Source organism: Podarcis gaigeae (genome assembly GCF_964106915.1).
Source record: "Podarcis gaigeae genome assembly, chromosome: 7".
Lineage (NCBI taxonomy): Eukaryota > Metazoa > Chordata > Lepidosauria > Squamata > Lacertidae > Podarcis > Podarcis gaigeae.
The window spans coordinates 89421930-89445401 of NC_139683.1; the positions used below are offsets into that span (position 1 = coordinate 89421930).

At 40.5% G+C, this 23472-nt stretch overlaps 1 protein-coding gene across 11 annotated transcripts in view; it reads right to left on the reverse strand.

The window, feature by feature from the left end:
* RALGAPA2 (Ral GTPase activating protein catalytic subunit alpha 2) overlaps positions 1-23472 on the reverse strand; it is a 178918-nt gene that overhangs the window by 114645 nt on the left and 40801 nt on the right. For 8 of the 11 annotated variants that reach the window (XR_014566701.1, XR_014566702.1, XR_014566703.1 and 5 more), the window contains 8 exons: positions 23144-23381; positions 18067-18231; positions 12745-12885; positions 9966-10133; positions 7334-7428; positions 6734-6812; positions 6417-6593; positions 1273-1466 (listed from right to left, as the gene is read on the reverse strand). Coding sequence is in view for 8 of the 11 variants with exons in the window: in XM_083748547.1 (XP_083604673.1) it covers positions 1273-1466; positions 6417-6593; positions 6734-6812; positions 7334-7428; positions 9966-10133; positions 12745-12885; positions 18067-18231; positions 23144-23381 (1257 nt within the window). In the remaining 3 variants the exon portion in view is untranslated. The remainder of the gene's footprint in view (positions 1-1272; positions 1467-6416; positions 6594-6733; positions 6813-7333; positions 7429-9965; positions 10134-12744; positions 12886-18066; positions 18232-23143; positions 23382-23472) is intronic. The other 3 variants (XM_083748549.1, XM_083748553.1, XM_083748548.1) reach the window with 1 other exon arrangement.

A 23472-nucleotide genomic window follows, 5' to 3' on the forward strand; every position in this document is an offset into this window, starting at 1 on the left:
CAATCTTGATGAGCTAAAGTGAATAGTTTTTCCTTCTTAACCTCTTCAGATAGGATCTCACACTTTCTTTTCTGATTGTTTTGGAAAATCCCAAACTAAAGAAGGCTCTTTTCTCATCATAATCTGTGATGCATGAAGTTTGGGAACTAAAGTGGCTGTTGTAATGCTTCTCCTTTCCTTTGGAAAGTCCCAATAGGTTATCAGGTTGCCTTGCAGGATGCCCCTAGTATTTCGTTGACCCCTGTGAGATCAGGATGATGGGCTATACAAGCCTCGAGTCTCATTCACTAGGGCTCTTCTTATGTTCTTACCTCCTGAGGTATATAGTGGGGCTGCCCTGGGTTACACAGCACACTGAATCATGAGCTTGCTAATCTCAGTTTCTGATTAGTATGGAATTTGTTACTGTAGTCCAACTAATTTGAACAGCTAACTTTTGTACAAATTTCCTTTCTATCTCAAAACAACAGAAACATTATTGAATTTTTGAGGGCTTACGAATTAGGGTTGGTACAGTTGGGAACATTATTTACAAGCACACTTCATCCCAGTACCATTCATCTGGTTAAATATTAAAATCTTCACTATGGTCTCAGTGGCTAGTTGAAAATAAGCTTTTAAACATTTAACATACAATATTCATAAGATTTTAGACAGGCTGGATCTAGACACATCAAATAAGCGTTTCCGAAAAACGCATTGTAAACTTTGTATGAGAAATTGTTTTGGCAAAAATGGAATTCTACAATGCCATCTGGTGCCACAGTGTTATAATACATATAAAAAGGTAAAGGACCTGACTGTTAGGTCCAGTCACGGACGACTCTGGGATTGCGGTGCTCATCTTGCTTTACTGGCCGAGGGAGCCGGCGTACAGCTTCCGGGTCATGTGGCCAGCATGACTAATCCGCTTCTGGCGAACCAGAGCAGCGCACGGCAACGCCATTTACCTTCCCGCCGAAGCAGTACCTGTTGATCTACTTGCACTTTGACGTGCTTTCGAACTGCTAGGTTGGCAGGAGCAGGGACCGAGCAACGGGAGCTCACCCTGTCGCAGGAATTCAAACTGCCGACCTTCTGATCAGCAAGCCCTAGGCTCTGTGGTTTAACCCACAGCGCCACCCATATAACACATATAAAATGCTTTTTCTTTACCAATCTAGCTGAGTCCACAGATTAAACAGTTACGGTATTTCCTGTTCTATTTATTTTAGCATCTCACATTAGTCTACTAACTCTCCATTAGACAAAGTCTATAGTAGCAAACCTTACCTTTGCTAATTTGTACCATAGCGCAAAGAGATACTCAAAAACTCTGGCGTGTATTTTAGGACACTGGATACTGTTCACATCTCCAAGAATTCCCAATATTCTTCGCCATAACACAGCAGCAGAATCAGGATGCCAGCCTATGAGATTCCCACCAGCAATTATACTGCAATCATCAGCAAGAAACTCACTGCTGTCTAGAAGAGAAAATTATTTGTTATTAATTACTAGCAAAATACCCAAGTGTATTTTACATAAATATGTGATAATGGTCAATTTGTGAAATTAATCAAGTTTCCCCATTAAGCCAAATTTCCTTCTGAATGTCCAGCATTGTCAATGAAATCAGTACAGCAGCAGCTGTACCCTCAGGTAACGTAAACTTCAGGTTGTGAAAGTGGCAAACCTGGAAGTGTTTCCCCCGCACACATGCGCAAAGTGGTCTACCGCTTCTCCTCGGGAGAAGAGAAAAACCTCGGGATGCGGCTGGACCTCTGGAATGGATCCTGTTCACAACCGGAGGTATTTTATTGAAGGTTTGGCACATATGACCTCAACTTTCCATTTTCAGCCTATAATAATTTTCAGCACATGTCCTATTTAACATGACTTGTTCACTCAAAAGCAAAGTGATTAACACAAAACAATTTGTTCTCAAAAGGCACACATCTCTTTAGGAGTACATTTTCACTCACATCAACACTTACATTTCTAGGTCTAACACAAAATTAATGTTATTCTAGAAGAAATCAAAAGCCACACAGATAACAAGGGGCAATAAAACTGACTTCATCACAGCTACAGTACTTACTAGAACAAAAAGCACAGGAAATATTGAAGAGCAGAACAGCTTGTTTTTCTACTGATGCACTTATTTCTCAGAAAATTTCTCAGACTTGCTTACTTATCTAGTTATAACATTTTTTCACTCTGGTTCTTGGCCAAATTTTCTCCCATAGCAGCTTACAAAAATGAACTGCAGACAGACCCTGCCTTTAGGCTTACAAGCTAAAGACTTGAAATTAGTGGGTATTCAGCACCCTCTAGTGCTACAAAAGCAACATATCCAATACAGTTATGATCCCAGCAGCACAACTCAGACAATGAAGGTCAAGAATTGTCTTACCCTCCTCAGAGCACCAACCTTCTGAGAGCTTTTGTCTATTACATAGGGAGGACTATAAGGAGTCTCTAGCGTGTCTAGAACAGCTATGTGGCTCAAGAGTGAATGTACACAGGTAGGAAAATATATTGCTCCCAAACAGAAGCAGTCCAGTCTGGTGCAGCTCAACCAGTTGTCTTGTGTGTTGGACGTCTCCTACTGAGACACTTAGGAGAGTTGGTTCTTCGCCCAGAGTAGGAATAATGTGATCTCCTGCTGTAGATCTGCTGATTTGGTCCCACCTTCCCTGTTGATATAGGAGTGAACATTTGTCTTGTCCATTCTGATTAGGATGCAATAGATGGGCATACTGTGGAAAAAGGGTTGAGTGGCCAGACACTGCTTTAAGGTCAAGCCAGTTGATGATATGCTGTGTGAATTGACGGGTGTCTAGTCTGCCTGGACCAGTTACCCCTCGCAATACATCCCCCAGCCTTGCACGCTGGCATCCAATGTTATGGTGATCTTTAGGGGACCTCTGAGGGGGATTCCTTTCCATGGGTCCCTTGTCCACCAGAACATGGTCTCTCATAGCCGTGGAGAGATCAAGACATAGTGGTGCTTGCTGTGAATGTGACCACTGGTGTAGAAGAAGGAACCACTGGAGTGGTCTCACATGAAGCTTGGCCCACTGAGTGATTTGTGAGGCTGATATGTATAGATCCAGGATACAAGCTAGTATGACATCCATCCTATTGGAGGACATCAGGAGCTTAGTTGCTGCCTTGATTGAAAGGACTACCAGGCCCTGGGTAGTATCTATCAGTGCACCAATATGTATGAGGAGGAGGTGGCTGTTATCCTTGTTGATGAGGAATCTGTGAGTTTGGCGGGTCCTCATAGTGTTCTGAAGATGTGGTTGCCCTAGAGGGGGAGGTGAGCTACCAGGGCAACTATTGTCTTCATGAAGACTCTCAGAGATCAGGCCAATCTGAGCAGGAGGGTCCTGAATGGTGAAGGCCAGGCATAGGCAAACTTGGCCCTCCAGATGTTTTGGTACTACAACTCCCATCATCCCTGACCACTGGTCCTTAACTAGGGATGATGGGAGTTGCAGTCTAAAACATCTGGAGGGCCAAGTTTGCCTATGCCTGGTGTGGGCCAATGAAGAGTCGAAGACACTTGTGGTACTTGGGTTGAATAGGAATGTGAAGGTATGCATCCTGTAAGTCTATGGAAATCATGCAGTCATTGAGATGAAGGGACTGCTTGATACGTCCTAGGGAATCCATCTGGATTTTTTTGGGTAGATCACTCAGCTGTTGCGATATTTCAGACTGAGTACTGCCCTCCAGGCTTTGCAATCTTTTTTTGAGAACTACAAAGAAAATCGAATAGGTGCCTAACAAGTGTTCTTCTGCAGGTACTGGCTTTATTGCTGCCATACTGATGAGATGCTGGACACATTCCCTCACAATCTGGCATTTGGATGGGGATGCAGATAGGAGTGATGAACTGTGCTTGAGGGTGAATGATGAATTCTATGCAGTAACCATAGGACCCACTGAGCCATCATTGAGTGCTACCAAATATGTATGAATGCTTTTAGGCAACTTCCCAACTTTATTGCTGATGGCATCATTGGTGTCTTGGGGGGTTCTTGGGAGGGGTGGAGATGTTGAACTTGTTTCCCTGTTGACCTTTTGGAGAAAAACATGGCTTGTTTCAGGTTTGTTTTGGCTTGTGTTCCTTCAGTCTGCCTTGCTGCCTGTAGTGACAAATGACTGATTTGTCGGAGAAGCACCGTTCCTTCTGTTGGGTTACGATAACTTTTCTTTTATCTTTAGAGTCAAGAAGCAAGTCTTTGAGTGTTTCTTCGTTGAATAGCATTGATCCATGGAAAAACACTATGGAGAGATTGATTAGGGAAGAAGTCTGCTTACCACTGTTTAAGGAATAAGGTACTGTGTGCTATGACACCTGCCACCATGGAGCATGCTGAAAACTGTGATGTACCCATGGTGGCATCTGTCATGAATACTGCCCCCCTAGGTATCTTGAGTAGGGTGTGGCAGGTGTACACAGGATCGTGTCCTGGAGTTGAGAGAAAATCCTTCACTCATGCATGAGATGCATGAGCAAATGATCACAACAAGACTCTTATGCCAGATCTCAGCACCTTAGATCTCCTCACCACCATGGATCCTATTACTACCTTATTACTACCTGATGTTTCTGAACCCTTCCTCTTAATTTCCTCTGTGATAGTCTAAGCAGTTCCTAATGACCTGATCTTATGGGTGGAAATGTGGCTTCCCTTAATTTCTTCTTCCAGGCAGGAACCTTCTTTTTATAATATTTTTATTAAGTTTTTTTAAAAATACAAATAAAATTCTAATACACATTATAAAAAAAGTTTTCTATTTTCTATCTCCTAACCCATTTCCTGTTGTTATTCTCCCCCCCCCCACCTTTGCTGCAAGCTATCATCACTCTATTTTATCATAATCATAACATAATAATCTTGAATTCTTTCTGTTGCTCATAGTTCGAAACCTGGTTGCAGGTTCTTCATATTGTAAAATTTCTTCAAACAATCCAAAAAGGGCTTCCATTCTTTAAAAAAGTCATCATTAAATTTTAACTGTTAGCTTTGCTGAGTCAGCACAGTCCATTATTTTACTTCTCCATTCTTCTTTAGTGGGAACTTTTTTGTCTTTCCAATTCTGAGCACAGAATTTGGTAAATAATAGCTGCTTTGGTTAAATACGGAGGGACGCAGGTGGCGCTGTGGGTTAAAGCCTCAGCGCCTAGTACTTGCCGATCGAAAGGTCCCAGCGCCTGCCAACCTAGCAGTTCGAAAGCACCTCCGGGTGCAAGTAGATAAATAGGGACCGCTTACCAGCGGGAAGATAAACGGCGTTTCCGTGTGCGGCTCTGGCTCGCCAGATGCAGCTTTGTCATGCTGGCCACGTGACCCGGAAGTGTCTCCGGACAGCGCTGGCCCCTGGCCTCTTGAGTGAGGTGGGCGCACAACCCCAGAGTCTGTCAAGACTGGCCCGTACGGGCAGGGGTACCTTTACCTTTTACCTTGGTTAAATACATAAACAACTTAACCATCCTTTTTGGAATTTCTATCTGTAGAATCCCTAGCAGAAAAGCTTTTTTATCTCATCACATATTATTTCCCAAAATACCCTATCTTTTTTTACAAGTCCACCACGTATGAAAAAGAACCATCTGCTTGTTTACAGTTCCAGCAGTTATTAGAAAATGTCTTTTACATTTTAGATAGTTTATTAGGTGTTAAATACAATGTAAACATCATTTTCATATATTTCTCTTTTAAAGCATGGCAAGCAGTGAATTTCATGCCTACTTTCCACAACTTTTCCCAGACATTCATTTCTATATTATGTTCTAAATATTTAGCCCATTTTATCATTTCTGATTTCACCATTTCACCTCCCATTCTAGTAGTAGTTTATACATTTTTGAAATCAGTTTTTCTCTTCCTTCAAGCAAAATCTTTTCAAAGTGGGAATTTTGGTTTAAGGAGGAGGTTAAGGCAACAATGATTAGATGGGCACAGGACATTGGACGTCCAATAATGATATGGCCGAATGGGAAGAACTTTGGAGAACAAATATGAAATTTAAGGCGTGTTATAACATCAGAGAAAATATGTTAAAGATGCAGCACAAATGGTATCTCGCCCCCTCAAGACTATCAAAGATGTATAAAATTTAGCAAATACTTGTTGGAGGTGTGGTAGGAGTAATGGCGACATGTATTATATGTGGTGGACACGTAGGAAGATCAAAGTGTTCTGGGGCTTAATTTACGAGGAGTTGAAAAAAATGTTTGGAATAACTTTGCCTCCAAAGTCTGAGCTGCGGCCTTTAGGGAGGTATTCTTCTATGCAACGGCCACAGCTCAGACTTTGGAGGCAAAGGGGTGGAAGGAACAAGAAGCCCCAACAATAATGGACTGGCAAACCAGAACAGTGCACAGAAATGCCGTTTACCTTCCCGAACATACATACCTGTTAAATTTGTGACACCTGAAGGACTCAGATGCAACCACTGGCACGCATCAGGATCAATGCAAATATCAGCTGGGATATTGACATCAGGGTTTTCTTCACATGTTTGCCAGGGAGCTAATGTGATATCTACTTCATTATTGTATCCAATGGAGGTATCACTGCTAACACTTTCACCTACATAGCCAAAAGTGATGAGTAAAACAGTCATTTGAAAGAAGACATTTTAAAAACATATGCATACGCAACAGTGACATCAGCATATTGTACCACAAATCACTAGCAAAGCAATAAACACCTCTTTTACTGAAACTCACTCTGTTCTCCTTCTCTGGGACTTCCATGTGATTGTTGCATGTCTGCTTTGAGATCTAATTGAGATGGAGGGTTGCTTGCCTGTGTGAAAAAAAATACAGGAAATTGTTTGGACTACAATTTATTTTCTTATCAAATTGTCTCAAATTAATGGAGGCATGTACTTCCAGATAATTGCTCAAAACACTTGCAGATTAAGGGCTGGAACACATTATTTGGAGGACAGCAGTTGTTGCTAGCACCAGCTTCTTCCCACTTTTTGTGAGTTGGGCAGGGGATTGAGTGTATGCGTGGCAGCAGTAGCAGCTGGTGGGGCTGTGTGGGTGGTTGTAGGCACAGTCTTGGGAGCACTGGCTTGGCTTCACTGCTGTGTCACACTGTGTAGTGCTCCTGCTGCCCTCCTCCTCCTCCTCCTCTTGGTAATCAACAGCAACACAAATTGTTGGGAAAGTCAGGAGACCAAGAGCTCTGGTGAACTCAAAAACATGCACACTATTTTCTGCTACTTTGGCTGACTTAATGAAGACATTGCCCTAATAAGGATTTTTTTCTTATGGCCCAAACAGGGGTACCCTTACTTTTTAATGCACATTAAAACTTACTTCTTGGGCTGTACTTTCCTTGTTCATGGACCTCTCAGTTCCTTGAACACATTCAGCATCCAAAGTTAAGTTCTGTGAGCTTTCTGTTTTTCTAACTGTGAAATGGAAAGTAATATTTTAATTCTTTAAAAAATACTTCATTCAAATATTGGGATTATCAGTTAACAAATAAATATGACACGCTAATCAAGCCATTGTGTCAGCTATGCACTTAGGCTATTTTATTCTAATTTCAATCCTCATGCACAAGATATTAGCATACTCTGGCAATCCAAAGTTTGCTTAAGTACAAAAAGCAATTTAGGGTGGAAAACCCTAATGGAGGTGGGGGAGAGTAATGAAAAAAGACTAATGAGGATTAATTATGCTCAGTGGGTATGGAATGCTGACCAACTATTGAGGGACAGCACAGAAGCTTGGGTAGGAGGGGCAATGAAATTGAGTGGCTGGGAATGGAGGAGAGATGATAAAAAGAAAAAATGGTGGAGAGAACCTTGCCATTGTCATCATTATCCATTATATTGGATAATAGTTCATAGAATCATAAAATTGTAGAGTTGGAAGTCCATCTAGTCTAACCCTCAGCAAGTCTTTGTTTACACTATTTTAAAATGTTTTCAGGGATGAAAGAGAGCTGCCCACAGCAATCAATGAAGAAATCCAAAATTGTCATGTAGCTTCAAATGATTTACAACAACTCTTTTGTGTTGTCGTGCCATTGGGCACCTCCTGTACATTGAGACTGGGCTGAAGCTTAGAGAATCCAACAATCTTGTGATGTTATCCATTGCTTTAATCCCTACATTGCAGGCTGAGCTGAGAGAATAATATGCAGCAACCCTGCACTGCACTTGTATATTCCGACTGCACCTTGGAGTGAATAGGTTAGCACTGCAACATATTCCACTGTTAGTTAACATTGTGGCCCAGAGGTGAAGCTGAGACAAGTTTTGATTCCCAGCCAAAAATCCCCCATACCTCTCAGGTTGCAGCAAAGGTCAATCTGCTTATTTTGTCCCCCAGACCTCCTCCTCCATCAAACCAAACATTTGGTTGCATCCAAAATCTCCATGCTGCCTTGACTTGCATGCAGACTGGTTGTACTTTGAAACATTCAAAAACTATTTTTAAAATGTGCATGAATATGACTCAAGTTACTTCTGGGACTCCTATCCAACACTGCCTTCGGACTTCCCTCTCCTTATAGCCACAGACTCATGTGGAACAAGGGCAACATTTTGCTGCAAACCCACTTGCAATCCATTATTTAGCAAACCTCTCATAAAAAGTCTGGGTTACATATACAATATTATTAAGAGGAGATAAACTATACTTAAATGAAATGCTTTTTGGTGGGGGGAGGGCTAGAAGCGAGTAGGAATGCAAAAGCATTTTATTCTGCCTTAATTTTATTTTCCCAAACTAATACACTGATGGGAAAATAAAAGCATCATTTGGGCCTCAAGCCTCTCCAGATTTTACATTAGAGCTCACAGCTCCAAAAAGCACCAAAGTATTTTTTAAAACACACACACAGACACCCACACCCACACACCCACCCACACACCCTGTAAACCACGCAGAGTGGCTGGGGAAACCCCACCAGATGGGCAGGATATATATAAAACAACAACAACTAGACAAAATGTGCTTGGAAATGAGTTTAAAAAATAGATTAATGCAAAAACAGGATGGAACAGAGTTATGAATGAACATGTGAAACTGGCTGGTCCATCCATCCCTGGGGAGGGAGGGGTGTTGCAAATTGTTTTAACGTCATAGCTGATGCTACTTAAATTATAAACCAAATAGTCAACATTAACTAAATTATTACATTATTTGTTGCATTAATATTAAAACATTTCAGATTTATTTTGGCTTTAACCTGTTATATTTGTATTCCTCTCATGTTTTGAAACACTAGTTACCTAAAATGATATGACCACCAAAATTATTGAACATGGGATTAAAGGGATTCATAAACTCTATAGCATGTACAGCTTTAGAAAGAAGATTCCACCTAAACATTAGGAAGAACTTGCTGACAGTAAGAGCTGTTTGACAGTGGAATTTGCTGCCAAGGAGTGTGGTGGAGTCTCCTTCTTTGGAGGTCTTTAAGCAGAGGCTTGACAACCATATGTCAGGAGTGCTCTGATGGTCTTTCCTGCTTGGCAGGGGGTTGGACTCGATGGCCCTTGTGGTCTCTTCCAACTCTAGGATTCTATGATTCATTGTAAATTGAGAGCATACTCCCCCTCCCCAACATAGGCTGCAAGTGCAGACAAGTTCTCCTGAAGTCAGTGGGGTTTACTTCCAAGTTTGTGATCATGGGGTATAACCAGACAGACAGACTGGACTATACTAAAGCAGTTGATTGGTATTGTTGCAATGTAACAGACTAAAACTAATCTTCTTGCAAAGTTACCATTATAAGATATACTTTTATTACACAGTGAACATTGTGGTGAAAAATCACAGTTGTTGCCTTTTAAGAACTCTATTATACAACAGGCATAGTGACAAATTCATGGAGCTATGAGAACACAGCACTTGCCATTGTTGCACAAAACATTTCAAACCAAAACAAGAACTCACTTCCTCATTGAGGGAGTTCTTATTACTTCTAAATTACCTTGGAAAACATCGGAATTACTTTGTTCTCTAATATCCGAGGTGCTACTACTTCGAGTTAATTGTTCTTGGTCTGAAAATGTGCCAATACAATCTGTTCCTTCTATATTTTCTGGCTGGCGATATTCAAGTCCTGTTCCATTTTCTGACTGTTGATATTCTTCAGCTTCTGTAGGTATTGGTACAAAACTATTTCAGTCATATGCCAATTACAAATGCCCATGCCTATAGCATCAATAACGTTGTGAGACATTCAAATCATTAATACATTTGTACCTCATTATTAATTAGCAGAGAAAACAAAATAAAATGTTAACTATTAGGACTGATCTAACATGAATTTGGGAATCCTAGCTAATAGTTCTCTGCTTAAAATTATGGGAAGGGGTGTGATTTCAAGGCTAGAAAGGGTATGAGGAAAAGAGTTAACACATCTATTTGGATGCTGTTTCTTTCCTTCAAATCAAGCTCCCTATTTATAGTGGGAAAACAGAGTTGTGTAGTGTCTTTCACAACCTAAGTTTTGCTTTATTGCTTTAATAATCAGGGTGTTTTGAGTGAGTATACTCTGTGGTAATCCCCCAGTCTCTTAAAATCTGCACTCTCAATAACGTGCTGAGAAAGTGAATTCTGCAACTTGTTTAAATTATTTTTTTTGAGCAAAATTGTATACATTTCTTCAGTTTACATCATTTATTCTCCTACTGTTGCTCACGGGGAGGCGCAAAGAACCAAGCAGAACACTGATCTGCAATGTAAAACTTGTAACTTAAAGATTACTTTCAGGGATTATTATTCATTCATTTATTTTTATATATATATATATATATATATATATATATATATATATATAGTGTATAAATATAATATAATAATTATATTATTTAAAAATAATATCTAGAAGCTATTTCACTTTTGCTGTGGCTCAATCACATTAACATGCACTGATATTTCTACCAAATATAAGCATGATTAGAGGAGTCCAGAATGCTAACATATTTTCCTTTCCACCTGAACGGTTTCACCCCAATGTTTCAGCTTGATATCTCATCTAGCTATTTGAAGTTTAAGTGTTGGAGTCTCAGAAAATGCATCAGCATAAGATATGGTGGCACAGATTGAAATTGAAATATGAAGTTTTGAATTCATCTGGTTCAAGGCACAATTTGATTTGTGAACCCCACTTTAACCCTGTGTTCTGTCTCATATGTATTTTGAATGCAGGAGGGAAATCCGTATTTCTAGAGTATGAGGTAATTAACAACAACAAACAGGAACTGTAGCAAATGTTTCCTTGGCCTAACATGTATATCCCAAAGAAGCTAGTTCCCCAACTTCGGGGGTTTTCATTTCCTTTAGTATTGTTGGTTTATGCTGGTAAGTACAAAGTACTTTTTTATTTTCTTCTTCCTTTATTTTTCTTATTATACTAGCTTAGTTAAGATACCTTCCTTCAATTTACTATTTTGTCATCTTTGTATGTGTTTTCTTTAACTGGGCAAGCAGCCTGATAACTATGCTAATAGGCTATACTATGTTAACATTTTTCTCTTGTGGGAATGCTACTTTATAATTTTGCAAGTTTCATAAAACCTTTAAATGTAATTCCCATTGTCATTCACATACTCAAATTCAATAGCCTGTGATCAAACAAAAATCTTTGTCAAATCTATATTAAAGAAGGACCTGAGTTACGAAACTGCTTTGCCACTTTTCCATCAACAGATTTAGGAAGTGCCATAGATGCAGCAATTGCAACAACTCCAGTGTACTTATGTTTCAGCTGATTGGAAAGTCAGCTTAATTTTTAGGATTCTTACAAAGCAAAACATAACTCCACACAACTAACAACAAAAAATTGTCATGAAGACTTGAGATACGGAAATGACTGTACATGAAGATGGAGGCACATACAATAGCAAGAATGGGTGTATTTTAATTAAAGAGGTCAAATATACAACAGACTTCATGGTCATAGATTCTTACACTTATTAGAAGTCAAATACTTAGGTTTGCTAAAATTGTGGAGACAGCAGAGTTCATTACACAGAAGAACTTCTTTGAACACCAGTTTTGCTTGGTGGCGCTGTGGTCTAAACCACTGAGCTTAGGGCTTGCCGATCAGAAGGTCGGCGGTTCAAATCCCCACGATGGGGTGAGCTCCCGTTGCCTGGTCCCTGCTCCTGCCAACCTAGCAGTTCAAAAGCATGCCAAAAAGTGCAAGTAGATAAATAGGTACTGCTCCGGTGGGAAGGTAAACGGCATTTCCGTGCGCTGCTCTGGTTTCGCCAGAAGCGGCTTAGTCATGCTGGCCACATGACCCGGAAGCTGTACGCCGGCTCCCTCGGCCAATAAAGCGGGATGAGCGCCGCAACCCCAGAGTCATCCATGACTGTACTTAACTGTCAGGGGTCCTTTATCTTTACCTTTTTTTCCCTTGGAAAATCCACCACACAGTCAATACACAAATGTCACCAAATGAACGTGAAGGTGGAGGGAATGAAGAGTCAGTCATAATGCACATCTTAAAAGCAGAACTGGTGCAGTTGAGATTGTTCAAGAATAGGGGAACCAGGATGAATTAACAAGGAATCCTGAGAACTTGAAAGCTGCGCTACAGAATTTGGAACGTTAGGTGACAGATACTTGAATTTTGGGTACAACTATGATAATACACACTACTATTTTTGACCAAAATACAATAATATAAATATAGTTCAGAATACTGTGTGTATGACACAGGAAAACATGAATACAGAATACTGAGAAAAGAAGCATACCTGAAAGTGTGTGAGAGTAAGAAGTGTAAGAGATACCAGGTAAGAAAGAGCTCACAGTATGAAGGAGTAGAGGTACACTTTTAGTGACTGGCAAAGCCTCACAGAGATGAGCGCAGTTGCTGATAGACTGACTTCGCTTAGCTTCCAGGGAGAAATAAAGTGACAAAAGTAAATTCAAAACAGTAATGCAATACTTCAGTTAGAAGGATACTTTATTTAGCAGAATATTGCATTTAAAGAAAAAGAGCGAGGGAACTGAGAAAATTCTTAAATGTGAATTCCCATGTACACGTGGCATTAATTTTCTATCAATATAAATTAACAATGCAAAAGGAATTCATTAAAATGTATTCCACAAAAGTGCACATTGCTTACAGAAGATGCTAAAAAAGACAGTTTACTAAACCTCTCACCAGAATGAATGCTAGAGCATATAAAAGATACTTTCTGCAGTCGTTCTACAGCCTAAATTATTCAAGTTGGCTAATTGCAAAAATGGTTCACTTGCAAGAAGTATTATTTGTCTTCGATGTGATTCATTGGTCTGTTGGTACTGCCAGAAGCATATTCTGTGCCCACATGGTCAGTTACTCTTGAGCAAATGAGCTATACCATCACCTAAGAATATGTGGATATCTGTAGGAAGATGACAGCAAATGCACACCAGTGGAGGGGGGGAGCAATAAATATGATGGAAGGGCAAAATGGATCTGTCTGTCTTATTGGAACTTCTAATTTACTCTGTAGATTCTCTGTAAATAAATATATTTACTCAGAAAGTCTACCAGTTTAACTAAGATTTATAGCAAAGTAACTAACTTAAAAATTGAAACCTTAATTAAAATTTTCATTTTTTCCCATTATGTTTCAAAATGATTATATTCACAAAAACAAAAAAAGTTTGTTTTTTTCCAAATGGAGAGCAGTAATAGGAAAATTTTGTTCTCCATCTTTGGAAAGTAGGGTTTGTGCAGGTAGGAAGATTTGCATTTGGTATCTGAATGACAAGAAAAAATACAATAGTCAAAAACATTTCCTAGGGGGGAGATGCAACAACCTCTTAAACGTTTTGCCTACCATGCCCTTAGTAGAAGCATAGGAAACTAGCCAGAAAAGGGTAGCAAAATAATTTGATACAAGTTATATCAGAGCTTCCTTGAGAAATAGTTTAAGTAAAACAATCAAGGTGGCTTAAGTGAGCAGGCTAATCTACACGATCAATGCAGTGAGGCAAGCAAGGGTATTTGAAAACAAGGTGTCCCAGCATTAGCCAATGTGGTTTTCTTCATAAGTTGTTGGACTACAGTTCCTATTAGCCCCAACCAGGATTGTCAATGAACAGGGATAATGGGAGTTGTAGTCCAAAAACATCTGGAGGGATTGGATATCTCAGGGGTAGCCAGAGAGTGATGAGGAAACAGTGTTGAGTTGACAAGGAACCAGTAGAAAAGTGAGATGAGAGTGAAGGTTAAAGACATATTAATGAGTGGGGGGAAATCTATCTGTACACCTTCAAGAGTAACCAGTGTAGATGTGTGCACATGCTAACAAAATTTTGAACACACTGCTAGAGGATCAGGAAAGTGATTTACCAGGAACTGGTTCTAGCAAATCAGGACCAACACTTCACCAAGTGAAAGAAACTGAAAAATGTTTGAAAACACAAAGAACATTCTCTTTCTCTCTCACTCCAGTAACCAACATGCAAAAGAGTTTACAAGCTTGTTTCAATGCATGCAAACCTGACATCCATAGTCTCTTTCTATGTCTCTTTCTGATTAATTATGAACTGCAAAATAAACTTGAGTAATAATAGTATTTTTATTATTTACTGAGATAAAGTGAGGTATACTTCTTAAAAGAAGGCTCAGGATTATTATGTTTAACTGAACATCCAAAGGTTTTAGAATATTACAGGAATGCTTATATTCAAGCTTCTTTTCTAAAACTATGAATTTATTCAGTGTATGCATGCTAATACTAATGTCTACATACTCCTAAATCCATATGACAAAAACTTACTTTTGTATACTACGGTGTTGATGGTTTCCAATTTCAACTTTCATTTTAGCTTGGCAAAAAGAAATTTATTTAGGTATGAGTTTCAGCAACTCACAGGTTCTTCTCCAACACTGTATATATTTGTGATATTCTTTTTTTATTTAAATGGCAATGTTTAACTTTAAAAATGTCATAAATACACCAAACAGTACATCTGGTTCTGCTACGTTTTTCATACTGTGTGTTTTTAATGAAATTCAGGTTTGATAAGCAATTCAGTGTTACATAGTTAGCTATCTGAAAAAAGACTGAAAGAGTAAACCATTTACTGACTTCATCGTTGAGGACATATTATAATCAGAGGCTGCAGTTGGTAGTTTTAGGCTTGAATTCAGAGTAGCAAATGAAAAAGCTCCATCCATTTGTGGAAAGCCTGGGAATCCAGCAGAAGCTGCTACTCATGGAAGAGGGAAGAGAAACCATATATTCATCCTTCTACCTACAGCCTCCTATGACATCTCAACCCTTCTATTGGAGAGTTCTCCTACCCTCCAGCTTAACAACAATAATCTCTCCAGGAATGAAATTTCACTTGTGAGATCTCTGGATCCAATCCTTAGTCATTAAACTACACTATGCCAGCTTTTAACACTATGCTATGAACAAGTATCATTAACATGGTGAGTTGTAGGTTATATGGCACTGTAATAATAAACAAAAGGTCTCCAATGCTATATCAGGATACATAAGATTCGTAGGTTTACATCAGTGATGGCCAAACTTGGCCTTCCAGCTGTTTTGGGACTATAATTCCCATCATCCCTGACCACTGGTCCTGTTAGCTAGGGGTGATGGGAGTTGTAGTCCATCTGCAGACAGACTACCCTTATTCTACCACCTTCTAACTGAAGAGCCTGTTGCACCATAAGCATTTTCTATCATGAGGTCCCACCTCCAACAGAAGCAATGTCTGAATTTACCAACTGACAAGGGATGAGTTCTTAAAGTCTGCTATGATGCACTGGGTGAGAGAGATGACATAATATAGTGGAATTAAGTGGGGGGGGGATTGTGGAAAAGCTTGTTATACACTAAAAGAGAACTTTATGAAGAGGATATATAGGTGGTTCCTAACCCAGAGCAAAGTACCAAAAATGTATAAATTGGAGCCATGGAAGTTAGGTTCTATCATATGTGGTGGACTTGTAAATTAGCTAAAGATTTCTGGGAGATGATATATAATGAAATGAAAAAAATGCTTATAAAGACTTTTATAAAAAGACCATATACCTTACTCTTAGGAATCTTAGGAACAGATGTCCCCACTGATAAAATGAATTTATTCATTTACGCAATTAGAACAGTCTGGATGGTATACACTCAGAAATGAAAAAAGAGAACAACACCAGCAAAGGAGGAATGGCAGAAGAAATTGATGGAATATGTAGAGTTAGCAAATTTAACTAATGTAATAAAAGAACAACAAGGAGATCTTAAGGAAGAGTGGAAAATGTTTGTAGAATATCTGAAGAATCATGGTAAATAAACTAAAACGTTAGCAGGACTAGAGTAAAAACAGTTTAAAGAAATAATGAGAAGGAAGAGAAAAATCTGAATTAAATAAATTATGCAGTACTATTGGGTAATCAAGAAGAACCATGGATTGGGGGGAGGGGAAGTAGTTGATTATTGTATGGTTGTATTGATTGGAGTGTAAAAAACGTGTACTGGAAAATTATATAAAAAAGATGATGATGTCTGGATGATTAAGGAACATGAAACCCCAACATGAAAAAGACCATTAGGTAAATGGGATTTCAGTGCACTTAAACAGATGACCTCAGGTGGGACCTGAGCTTCACCTAATGTTTGAAGCAAAATAGTCTTTTCTCTGCACATGTAACAGTGGCCTCAAGTGGAACCTAACATAGCTCACCCATGTAAGTCGGGAACCTACAGGAAAGAAGAAAAGGGCTTCCTAAGGTTTAGGGAATGTGTAATAGCACACACCTCCCAATAGCCACTTCCAAAGAAGCAAATCTTATAATGCTTTACAAAGGTCCTGGGTCTACAAATTTCAAGCAAAGGAGCCTTCAGGGAAAATGTTGCCAATGTAGCTACTGCTCTAGTGGAATGAGCAAAAGCTTTAGTTAGTGGTGATAATTTAAGGCCGGTGTAAGCTAAATAAATATAAGCCTTAAGCCACCCAGCCTAAGTAGATGTGGACACCTTCCAGCTCAGGGAAGAAGAGTGGGGAAAAAACAAAACGGGAATCCAACTGGTGGAATGGCTTAGTCCTAGAAATCTACACTTTTAATTGCCAGGACACACCTAATGACTGCTAGGAGTTTTCAGAAGTGTGGACAGAAAGAAGTCAGCTACTGCTGACTATGGAAGAGAGATAATTCCAAGGGAGGGAGGGAGGGAGGGAGGGAGGGAGGGAGGGGGAGGGCTAATTTGAAGGATTTCCCCATCTTTATGGAATAACACAAAGGTTCTTGTCCACTGAAAGGGCATTGAGCTCAGATATTATTCAAGCTGAGGTGACAGCAACCAAAAACAGCACTTTGAAGGAAAGCAAGAAAGAGGCGAAGATTTGAAGGCCCGAAATGCAGCTTCTGCCAGACTGATAGTCCAGTGTGTAAACCCTAAGGGGGAACCTATACTGAACACTAAGAGATTTTAAGATAGCTCCACAAAGAAAATGTTGAAGGAAAGGGTGAGAACTGAGAGGCACAGATGGGAAAATGAATAAAACAAAGCTACAAGCTTGAACCCACAAAGTTGCAGAGGTAGGAAGGAACCACTTCAGTGAAGGCAAAATCAGAAACAGGGGATTCCAAAAGAGGAAGCAACTTTTTATATTGTTTTGTGTAGTGATTTTGCCTTCAACCACTAAGTGAAGCCCATATCCCACCTGAGGTGACTGTTACATGCACAGAGAAAGAATGTTTAATTTCCCCCATTATCTCAACAGCAAAGGTCCAGTGCCTCACAGTCACACCCACCATGGTAGAGATAGCTGAACCAGAAACACTCACATGGTGGTTAGATCATGTACACTGCGCCAAATGGCAATTAGCTAAGGGTGGGGGAGTGGGCTGTCAGACACCTAGAAGGCTCTGCATCAAGGCCATGCAGGTACAGTCTCAGGTGTGCGACTCCATGACAAAAAAAAAAAAGAGTAATTACAAGGCAAGTCACATACTCAAACAACCCAGTATCAAATAGCAGAAACACATTCCAATTACTATGGACATAAAATTAGAAACATTAATTTTTTTTATTGATGATGATGACATTAAATTGCCTGTGCCTAACCTGTTGCTCTCTGACGCACTACATTCCTTGCTTTCTCAACTCCTGGTACTCCTGAGGTGGTAGCACTCCTAAACCTCATTGGTTCCACAACTTCAGGATGATTTCTCCAGCTTAAAGAAAATGATCTTCCAACTGTAGTTCCCTTCTGAGGTTCCAAATTGCCACCTTTCAAATAATGGAATACAGAGGGAAATTAATTGCACTGTGTTTTAAAATGAAAACAATTCAAAAGGAAAAATTCAATATGGACAAATTCATCTAGTTAAAAATCCAGTAAACTCTATGCACCATCTTTATCTTCAAGGCCATAACATGGTACATCTAGAGATTGTAAGTAATGTGAAGGAGATTATGCGTTGAAATATTTTAGTTGATATTTTAGATTGTAAAATGCTATTTTATCTATTGATTTGTTTTACCTTGTGGGCTTATAGCCGAATAAACTATTATCTATCATCTAGTTCATGAACATAACATCAGTTGATGCGTCTCAGATTGAAACACATGGACAAGACATTCTTTTGAATGTTGGCGAAAAGTAACACTTCAACATGTTCATGCCCAAGTTCTTATACAAAAAACTACAAAGTGTGGCGGAAGAATGAAAAATATTAATCTCTTGTAGCACGGGAAGTGAGAGAAGCCACCTTTTCACTTTCTTCAAACACTAGTGTTTTAGGAAAGCAATTATGACCATTCACACTTTCCACAGTAAACATATATATATTGATAAATATTAGTGTGTCTGTAAGCAGATGGCTGCATACTGGGGAGCCACAGACACATTCTTCTGTGTGCTTACAGACATGCATCTTACTGTTACAAATATTTGCTGCAGAGACATATTGAGGATATACAGCCACCCACTTGCTACAAAAAGGGTAGGTATTCATAATGGCACAGTCTGGGATATCATACCTCCATAAGTTAGCAAAGATAAAGAAATCAGTCAGATATATAAAACGGGCTTCAAATGTACTTTTAGCAAATATATAATTCTTTAACTAAGCCTATTCCTGAAAGAGGATGTTCCATATTTTCATATATTAGAACATTTCAAATTAGCAGTGACAATTAATAATAATAATAATAATTTATGTATTCATACATTCATACATACATACATACATACATACCCCTTCCATCTGGCTGGCCTTCCCCAGCCACTCTGGGAGGCTCCCAACAGAATATTAACAACAACAACAACAACAGCAGCAGCAACAACAATAATAATAATAACAACAAGATAAAACATCAAACATTAAAAACTTCCCTAAACAGGGCTGCCTTCAGATGTCTTCTAAAAGTCAGATAGTTGTTTATTTCCTTGACATCTGGTGGGAGGGTGTCCCACAGGATGGGAACCACTACTGAGAAAGCCCTCTGCCTGGTTCCCTGTAACCTCATTTCTCGCAGGGAGGGAACCACCAGAAGGCCCTCATGCTGGACCTCTGTGTCGAGGCTGAACAATGGGGGTGGAGACGGTCCTTCAGGTATACTAGGTCGAGACCGTTTAGGGCTTTAAAGGTCAGCATCAACACTTTTAATTGTGCTCGGAAACGTACTGGGAGCCAATGTAGGTCTTTCAGGTCCGGTGTTATGCGGCCACTCCCAGTCACCAGTCTAGCTGCCACATTCTGGATTAGTTGTAGTTTCTGGGCCACCTTCAAAGGTAGCCCTACATAGATCATATTGCAGTAGTCCAAGTGGGAGATAACTACAGCATGCACCCCTCTGGCGAGACGGTCTGCGGGCATGTAGGGTCTCAGCCTGCGTACCAGATGGAGCTGATAAACAGCTGCCCAGGACACAGAATTGACCTGTGCCTCCATGGACAGCTGTGAGTCCAAAATGACTCCCAGGCTGTGCACCTGGTCCTTCAGGGGCACAGTTACCCATTCAGGATCAGAGAGTCCTCCACACCTGCCTGTCCCCTATCCTCCAAAAACAGTACTTCTGTCTTGTCAGGATTCAACCTCAATCTGTTAGCCACCATCCAACCTCCAACCGCCTCCAGACACTCACACAGGACATTCACCGCCTTCACTGGTTCTGATTTAAAAGTGAGGTAGAGCTGGGTATCATCCTCTTACTGATGACACCCAGCCCAAACCCCCTGATGATCCCTCCCAGCGGCTTCATATAGATGTTAAAAAGCACGGGGGAGAGGACAGAACCCTGAGGCACCCCACAAGTGAGAGCCCAGGAGTCTGAACACTCATCCCCCAACACCACTTTCTGGACACAGCCTAGGAGGAAGGAGCAGAACCACTGTATAACAGGGCCCCCAGATCCTCTAGATGGTCCAGAAGGATGTCATGGTCAGTGCTATCAAAGGCCACTGAGAGATCCAGCAGAACTAGGAAACAGCTTTCACCTTTATCCCGAGCCTGCCAGAAATCATCAACCAGAACGACCAAGGCAGTTTCAGTCCCATGATGAGGCCTGAATCCCGACTGGAAGGGATCTGAATAGTCTGCATCCACCTGCTCAATCACCTTGCCCAAGAAAGGAAGATTTGAGACTGGGTGATAGTTGGCCATATTGGCTGAGTCCAAAGGTGTGTTTTTAAAGAAGCAGTTTACTAACTGCCTCTTTCAGCGGTTCTGGAAAGGCTCCCTCACAGACGGAAGCATTCACCACACCGCAGAGCCCATCGCCCAGCCCTTCCCGGCTCGCTTTTATGAGCCAGGATGGACAAGGATCAAGGAGACAGGTGGTTGGTTGCACTCGTCCAAGCAGCCTGTCCACATCCTTAGAGGTAACAGATTGGAATTGATCCCATGCAACTTGACTAGACAGAACTCTAGCACTCCCCTGCCCTGGCCCTGCTCCCACAGTGGAGTCCACCTCTTTCTGAATCTGAGCAACTTTATTTGTAAAAAAAACTTTGCAAAATCATTGCAGAAGATCTTGCGGTCCTTACTGGGCCCCGATGGTGAAGGTGGTTCTGTTAAATTGTGAACCACCTGAAAGAGTCTCCTGCTGCTGTTTTCTGCAGATGCAATAGAAAAATTGCATTTCAGCAATTGTTTCATCACCCTCAGCTCTGGGGAAAACCACAGGGCTGTCTGGGCTCCATGCAATCGGAGAGGACACTTCAGAGGCAGACAGTTGATAGCCCTGGTAACTCTGCATTCCAGTGGGCTACCAGGGAATCAGCTGAAAGGCCATCAACATGGGATAAAGCATCCCCTACCACTATCTAGAAGCCATTTGGATCCATTAAGTGACAGGGAACACCAGGTCACACATGTACGCAATTATGAGTTGGCCCAATTTATTCAGGGACAGCTTTCCATGAAGTCCCGAGTGGCCCCTTGTTGTGTCGGCATGGATGTTAAAATCCCCTAGGACAACCAAACTGGGTTTCTCCAGGAGAACATCCGCCATGACCTGAAGCAACTCGGGCAGGGAATCCTTGGTGCAGTGGGGAGGTCGGTACACCAGAAGGAATCCTGTACTGCCCCTATTGCCCAACTTCCAGAACACTCAGAAAACTGGGTCTTTCCAATAGGATGCCTGGTGAAAGTAAATGACTTCCTAAAAATAACTGCAATCCCCCCTCCTGCCCACATGACCTGGGTTGCTGTGCGTAAGAGAAACCTGGTGGAGAAGCAGCGGCAAGAACAGTCCCATCTGCTTCATCCAACCAAGTCTCTGTTACACATGCCAGATCAAGTCGTGGTGTCTTATGAATCATTGAACTGGCACTACACAGCAGCACCTTCAGATCATGTGGGTCTCCCTTGCTGATTCCAGTATCCTTCTGGTCAAGACCAGACCTGGATAGTCTGCAAACAATGACTAAACCTGCCTTCTTGGTAATGATGTGGTTTGGTTTTAGCGTAGCTCCTCCTCCAGCCCGTGATCACTATGACTGGGTGTCCCAGTGCATCCCTCCTGTGGAACCCAGTCCCAGCCATTCTGTTGGCTGGGGCCCACTCCCAGGCAGCCCTGAACCTCTCCCCTTAAGAACAGAACACAAACCATACAATAAACCAATAAAACAGTAGAACCGCCCCCCCCCCAAAAAACAATAATAGAAATTTACAATTATACTAAAATTAAACAAATCCCCAGCCCCAACCAAACGTCCATCCCACCCCCAACAAAACAAAAATAAAATTCAAAACACCACAGATTAAAAACTATTTGAAACACCTAAAAACATTTAAAAGCATCCTCAACATTTGCCCCGACCCCAGAGACAAGACAAAAGTACTGCTTCTAAAAACATCCCATTGTACAAGAAGTATACAATGTAGATAAACTTAAACTAGGCTTTGAAAGGTGTTTTAATTTAAATGAGGATATAAAAGCTATCTGTTCTTCCGATAGTAGAAGAACTGCTCATACATACTGGAGAATCGCAGTTCCAATTATATTAGCCATTGAGTAGATAAGAATAGGTAAACAGGAGTTTCACTTTCTGATTCTGCAGTGCACAGAGAACCCATCTTAACTCATGATACTAGCAAAGCATTTCAAACTTTTATGTAGACAGGAAATTGCAAAAACCACATCACAGAAATACAACATGTATATGATCAAGGGACTGTATTTATAATTTTATGTATATAATTTAATATAAATGATTGTGTTCAAATTCAGGTTAAAATTAAAGTTCCAGCACTTCAGCCGCTGCTAAGTTTCCAACACAGACATTCAGATAAGCTACATACTTCATGCCTACACTCAGTTTGAATATATTTTATTTAACGCTACATCCGATCAGCTTCAAGGCACATGAAAATCTCCTGATTTTGTGTGAGCTCATTTACTCTATGCCATTCAAAGCCCGAGAATTAAGTCATAAAAGCTGGTAGCTCATTTGCTGCTGTCAGGACAGTAGACGAAGAATGTATGCTGAGTTGCAAAAAACATGGCTGAGTGAAGGAAGGGTGAAGGAAGATGAAGTGCAGGAGAAGACAGAAAGTAAATTGGGGTTAACTTTGCAATATAGCAGTAGATTAACATTTATTATACATAATATATAATCATATTTGCTGTGACTGACAAGCTCTTACAGCTAAACACACACAACTGTTAGAATTTTAACTGAATCAAGGTTTACCTTTTCCTCGTTGTATTTTCTCTTTTTGCTCACTTAGCTTATCCAGTGGCAGATTGGTCATTTCAACACCATACACTGTCCTTGCCAAAACAGATGTAAGAGAATCCATTATGTTAGTCCATTCAGTTATTAGTTCTTCCCAATCTGTAAGGGATGACAGCACACGCAGTAACTCATCCCAGAGCTCTCGAGATATATAAACACTCAGATTAGCACGAACCCAGGCCACAATGAGTGTCTGTGTTGGGGAGACAAGAAAGGGGATTAGAGTGGTGAATGTTGACTTTTCATCTAGAATTTGACAATAGAAAAAAGGATACATTTGCAAG